The 6,517-nt window shown below is 35.6% G+C and overlaps 1 protein-coding gene across 1 annotated transcript in view; it reads right to left on the bottom strand.

Annotated features, from left to right (window-relative positions):
* CBG21361 overlaps positions 1-3,940 on the bottom strand; it is a gene marked incomplete at both ends in the record, with an annotated part of 8,468 nt that extends 4,528 nt beyond the window's left edge. The window contains 2 exons of the mRNA XM_002646904.2: positions 3,010-3,072; positions 3,894-3,940. Coding sequence (XP_002646950.2) covers positions 3,010-3,072; positions 3,894-3,940 — 110 coding nt within the window. The remainder of the gene's footprint in view (positions 1-3,009; positions 3,073-3,893) is intronic.
* Between the last annotated feature and the right edge of the window lie 2,577 nt (positions 3,941-6,517).

The raw sequence follows: 6,517 nt of genomic DNA, 5'->3' as shown, positions 1-6,517 counted from the left end.
GCAGGCCAAGAGTGCCAGCGACCAGTTGGCGTATAAGAAAGGGGGAGACGCGGAGGGCTGCGTGAGCAGGGTGGGGGCATTATCAGTAGTTGTAAAAGCTTTTACGACGACTTCAAATTTCAGAAAATTAAAAAAAGTTTCCAATTAAAAGATTTTTCTGATAGTTTTACTATCATATTGTGGTTCCTATAGATTTAAGCCAATTTCCTCTTCAATCGTCTTCTAGAAAATGTCTCCTAGAAGGTCACACTTATCTGTTCTTCCTACGATTTTGATATATAAAAGGGATGTATCCAAAAACATTCTAAACAAGTTCCCATGTCACCACTTTTACACGAGTATTGAGATATTTAGAGCATGTTATAATGGAAGCCCACCCTTACCGTGCACTTTAAGCTCATTTATCATGTTTTCTGTCAAAGATATAAAAACGTTGTTCACTGATAAAATGTTTATCATAATATCAGCAACATTTCATCAGTTAACAGATTTTTGATATCATTAATTAGAATCGAGATAGTTTTGCTCAAAGTAGATGATTCAACCCCTAGTGTGATCTCAAAAAACATTTTTCTAGGAAAAAAATTAGAAAAGTTGGCTTAATATGACTGAAATTGGTTCGAAGTAAACTCAGACATGCTCGAAATAGTCAAAAATTGAATTTTAAAAAAGCACAAAATAGACTAAAACCATCCAAAAACTGACCAGAAGCTCTGCAAAAAAATTTGGTCCGGCTTTGGTCCGTTTGTCTCGGATTAGCTTGAAACCGTCAAATTTGAGCTTATATCTCCTTTCATATAAGAATTATCCAATAGATACTGACGGACAAAATGTTTATCATCGAATGAGCAACATTTTATTAGTTGAGGGATTTCTTATATCTCACATAGGAACCTCGAGTAACGGTTTTCGACATTATTTAGGTTTTTTAAAACTTTAAGCTCACTTATCTCGGTTTCCATAAGAGATATCAAAAATTGGCAATTTTATCAGTTAACACAGTTTTGATATCTTTAATGGGACTCGAGATATTTTAGCTTGAAGTAAAAGTACAGTAATCACTGGATTTTTGAGTATAAGGGTCTGAACGAATGTCTTTTAAGCTAGTTATACCGGTAAAACAATTTTCCTAAAACTGAAAAAAATTTTTCAAGAAATTTTAAACTTTTACAATTTCAAAATTGCCTCATCTCTCTCAGCAGTGCTAATACTTCTGACACCATCCGTCTTCACATTGTTATTAGCAGATTCTACGTAGAACATTTTTAGAAGCTAGGAATATTCTTTTTCCTCGAGTATAGGTTGAAAATATGGAAAATATGGCTCACGAGCCAGAAAATAATAACTACCGCATTCAATGGGTGCCTATTATCCTGGCCTCCTCCTATTTTTCTAGCATATAAACGAAAGCCCTTTTAATCTTCTCCCAACTTTTCCCCTTTTTTCTCTTGGGGTGTATGTGTCCGGGATTAACCGGTCTTCTGGAGCATAAGAAGAGGATCATATGTGCTCTCTCACTCCCCTGCTCTTTTTTGTATCTCAAGCTTTCAGTTTAATTAGAATTCGTCAATGTTGGGTGCGTCACACATTTTCACTCCCTTGTTTACTCGAGTGTTTGGAAGTGAACCTAATGAGAGAGAGAGAGAGAGAGAGAGAGAGAGAGAGAGAGAGAGAGAGAGAGAGAGAGAGAAAAGGGAGTGAGGCATACTTGTAACGGGCCGGGCCGGGCTTTTTTCGGAATTTCGGAGGCCCGGCGGGCCCGTTATTTCACTAGTTTCGAAATTTTCAAAAAACACATAAGGGGGGACCCTTATGTGATTTTTTTCGACCAAAAAATTTTTTTTCGAGTTTTTTCGAGTTTTTTCGATCTTTTTTGATCAGACAGACAAACAATCCGAAATACGAAAAAAAAATGGAAAAAATTATATTGAGAGCTCAAAATTTGGCTCAAAAATACAGAATTTTTGACACCGGGCCTTCCGGGCCGGGCCAGGGCCATGAAAATTTCCTCAGGCCCGGCCCGGGCTTTGGCGGGCCGGCCCGGAATTTTACAAGTATGGAGTGAGGGAATAAAGGAACATGTGTCAAGAAATACTGACAGGTCATTTTCTTGTCTATCATATATGTTCCAATTTGACGGCTCTAGGAACTTATGAACATGGATATTTTGAGAATAAGAGGAAAGGTTGGAACTCAAATCTTATGGCAAGAGAGCACTTTGAGCTCAATTATCTCGGTTCCCATTAGAGATATCAAAAAAGTGTTAACTGATAAAATGTTGTTTATTTTATGATAAACATTTTGATTGCTAACCACGTTTTGATATCTCTCAGCAACTGAGATAATTGAGTTCAAAGTTGAATATGCCCATCCTAAGCGAAGGCCACTCTATACGTACACTTTGAGCTCAATTTTCTCAATTCCTATAAGAGATCTCAAAAATGTGTCAACTGATAAAATGCTTATAATTTTATGACCATTTTTTGATATCTTTCACAGGAAGCTAGATAATTAAGCTCAAAGTGCGCGTATAGGTGCTTGTGCCGGGTAGCCCAGCCGGTAGAGCAGCTGCACCCTTAATATTCTGTTCATAAGATCAATTCTTCAAGGGGCTTCAGAATATTAAAGAAGCTTTTTTAGATTCTTTCGAAAAATTAGCAATAATTAGAATACTAGAATGTTCTAGAAAGCTCGTTTCATTAGCTAACACCAGGGAAATGTCTATTTTTGGCATTTTTGAAAAACATAAAATTTCAAAATTTCGTATAAATGTGATTCAATTTAAAGAAAAGAGCAGAACACACTTTTCGAAAATTTCAAGAATCACGATTTTAAGATTCTCAAAATTTTGAAATGAGATTCGAAAATCAGAAAACTCGAATTTCCTCCGCCTTCGGGATTTTCCCATATTCGAAGAAGTACAAAATATAAAATTTGCGTTTTTGGAAAAACAAAAAATTTTCAAGATACCATTATTGCAAATATGCTCTACGGACAATTAATTCTTACCTCTCCAGTGTCCTTTGCTTTTCCGATGCTCTCGGCTTTGGTCGCTTCATTCTTGGGGCGGCACTGGAAAACAATTATTAGGGTTTAGTATACTTGCACTTTGAGCTCAATTATCTCGGATTCTATAAAAGGTATTGAACATTTGTCAACTAATAAATTATTCCTCATTTTATCAACTACATTTTATCAGTTGACAAGTTTTTGATATCTCTGATAGGAAACAAGATAATTGAGCTCAAAATTAGAGCATAGGCTAATTGAAGCCCACCACCCCATACGTACACTTTAAAGGTGGTGTGAAAAATTTTATTGCTTTGTTTTGTGCAGAATTCCATGTAGATCCCCATAAAAATAACTAAAAAATCCAAAAAAATTCCTTCATTGAGAAAAACGGCATCGAAAAGATTTTTGTCAGATTTTTTCATACACCTGGGAGGAAATTAACAAAAACATTTTGAAATCTTTAAAAGACATCTAAGAAAACACTGAAAATCAATAAAAATTCGAATTTCGCGCGCTTTTACCGGCAGTTGGCCTAGAAAACTCACACCTGGCCACTAGGCCACCGGTTCTCACTTTGACTTTTCGATGCCGTTTTTCTCAATGAAGGTATTTTTTTTGAATTATTTCTTTATTTTTATGGGGATCTACTTGGATTTCTGCACAAAACAAAGCAATAAAATTTTTCACCGCACACCACCTTTAAGCTCGATTATCTCAGTTTCTGTAAGAGATATCAAACATTTGTTAACTGATAAAATGTTGGTGATATTATGAAAAAAATTTTATCAGTTGACAGATTTTTGATATCTCTTATAAAAAACGAGAAAATTGAGTTAAAAAAAATAGTATCCTCAAAATAAAAATGTCAAAAAATCACAAACTTTCTAGTCGATCTGCGAAAAGTGCGCATTCTGATCACACCCCACATCTTTTGCTCTCTGATGCCTCTGGCTCCGCCCACTTTCTTCACGTCTTCACGTCACGAAGACAAAGTAGAATAAGGGAGAGAAATGAGGTGAATAAGAAGAAGAATCGAGAAGACGAGTAGCCGGGAAAAATAAAGAAAAACGAGTAGATTTTCTTCTTTTTCGTATCCTGGAAAAATGAAAGAATAACACTAATTGGAGTGGTTGGGAGGGGGAGAAGAAAGAGAGGAAAAAGAGGAAGAGATCTGAAAAAACGTATAGGAAAAAAAAATAACCAAAAAGAAGAAGGATGATATTTGGTGATAAAGGATATTGATAAAAATCCACTGACGCAGGAAAACTAAGAGATAAGAGGATTTCAGAAAAAAAGTAAGGGGTTGTATTGAAAATTGATGATCAGAGGATTAATTTTAAGGATTTTTGGGATTTTTTTCCCGAGGATTGGTATACATGATTTTCTGGGAAATTAAAGATAAACCAACAGACAAAAAGGACGGGGAATCGCATGGGGGGGGGCCTGAAAAATGTGCGCCTAAATGATATAGGTCTACTTTGAGCTCAATTATCTCGGTCCCTATCAGAGATATCAAAAACTTGTCAACTGATAAAATATAGCTGATAATATGATAAATAATTTCTCAGTTGACAAATCGTTGATATCACTTGCAGAAAATGAGATACATAGGCTCACAATGGACGGTTGTGAGAGGGGGGTGTTTACGGTAAGTCTACTTTGACTCTACTTATCTCGGTAACTATGAGAGATATCAGAAATCTGTAATTTATCAAAATATTTATCATAATATCAGCAATATTTTGTCAACTGATACATTTTTGATATCTCTTATAGGAACGGATATAACAAACCCTCAAAGTTGACGGTTTGAGGAGCCTTTATTAGAGCGAACGCGTTAGTCAACTTTGAAGACCTAAAAAAAGTAGACCAGAATTTTTCGATTTTTCTGAGAATTTCAGAGTATATAAAACAAACAAAACAAAAATTGACCTTCATTTTTGTAGTTGACAACTTTTTTGTGAACATTTAATGAAGCGAGATAAGAATATTTTAAAGGGTCATAGCTTTTTTTCAGTGCTAATTTTTGCCCTTTTTGGTTACAAACTTCAGATTTCATCAGAATGAAATCACGCCCAAAGTTTGAAATCACCAAAATGAGTTTCAATTTTTGTTTCATAATTTCTGAGGTTCAGACAAACGAGAAAATTGCAAGTATTTCTACAGTAACCCAATATTGACAATTTTCCACAAAAAATATAATTCGGAACTTCTTTATTGGGAGGCTAAATAAGGGCTTTCTAGTACAAATTCTGAAAATCGAAAGCTCAAACTTTTATAAAACAAAAAAGTGCTTCTCAAAAAAACACACTCGAATTGAAAAAAAAGTGTATGAAATGAGCCGTATGAATTGAATGAAGTTCTATGTATGTTTTTGACACTTAACGGAAAATAAATGCTCTTTGTATTATGAAATGTCTGATGGTATTATAAAATCTTAAAGGTGGGGGGACATGAAAAAAAATAATGTTCTCGAAATTCCGTTCAAAGATGCCCCTCGAGGAGTTGAACTTGTGAAGGCGATGATTGAGGGTGCGGCGCCGCTACCGACTGAGCCACGCGGGCAAAGAGAAAGCGGTCGCCCGATTGCATACATAAAGACGAGGACGACAGCTGTACGCAGAGTGACATTAAGCGTTGTACGCCGTCACGGTAGAATGCATACTCTAGCTACAAAAAAACTACGAAAAATCTCCTGTCCCCCTACCTTTAAATGAAACGATTTCCAAACAGATATTTACACAGAGATATGTACAATACCAGCCGATATGATAAACGAAGATAAAAAACGTATTTTTCAGTTGATTTTTGGCCATTTTCAAATGTCTCGAGCTCGGCTGTCAAGGCTTCGATCACTTTGAAATTTCTAGACGGCTTTAAATAGAGATAGGTTGAAAAATTTGTATTCACAGAATTTTTTGAAGGTTCCTGATTTTCAGCTAATCGCCGATTTCTGAAAGTCATCTATTGTTCACATTTTCAATACAAAAACAGACCAAAAATAGATGTTTCTTGAGTCAGCAAATAGCTGAAAAACTAGGGATTTTTAAAAAATTCTGTGCATGCAAAGTTTTCAATCTAGGTCTGTTTCATGTCATCCTAAGCTTTAAAATTGGTTGGAATCATGGCATCCGAGTTCTTGACTCCTGAAAATGGCCGATCTTATGCACCGGTACAGTAAGACATCGGCAAAAGATAATTTTCACGGCATCTTGAAAAAAAAATTTCAACTAATGATGTTATGTATGTGTACATATGTATTCTGAGAATTTTCAAAAGATAAGAATAATGAAGAAAAGGGGGGTACGACGAATTCGAACGCTTCCAAAATCGAACAGACCTAAAATCGAACATGTGCCAAAACAGAACAAGAGCAGAATAGAACTGTGGGAAATTCGAACTGTGTCGGAGTCGAACTGTCCCTAATTGGAACGCTGTTAGCCATGGGGCGCGCTTGCATTTTTCCTTAAATTAGTGACTTTTTTCTTCAGAAAACTTAAAAATT

The sequence above is a fragment of the Caenorhabditis briggsae genome (assembly GCF_000004555.2).
Source record: "Caenorhabditis briggsae complete genome, chrII, whole genome shotgun sequence".
Classification (NCBI taxonomy): domain Eukaryota; kingdom Metazoa; phylum Nematoda; class Chromadorea; order Rhabditida; family Rhabditidae; genus Caenorhabditis; species Caenorhabditis briggsae.
Note: the sequence above shows the minus strand (reverse complement) of the source record. Positions and strands in the feature narration are given on the sequence as shown.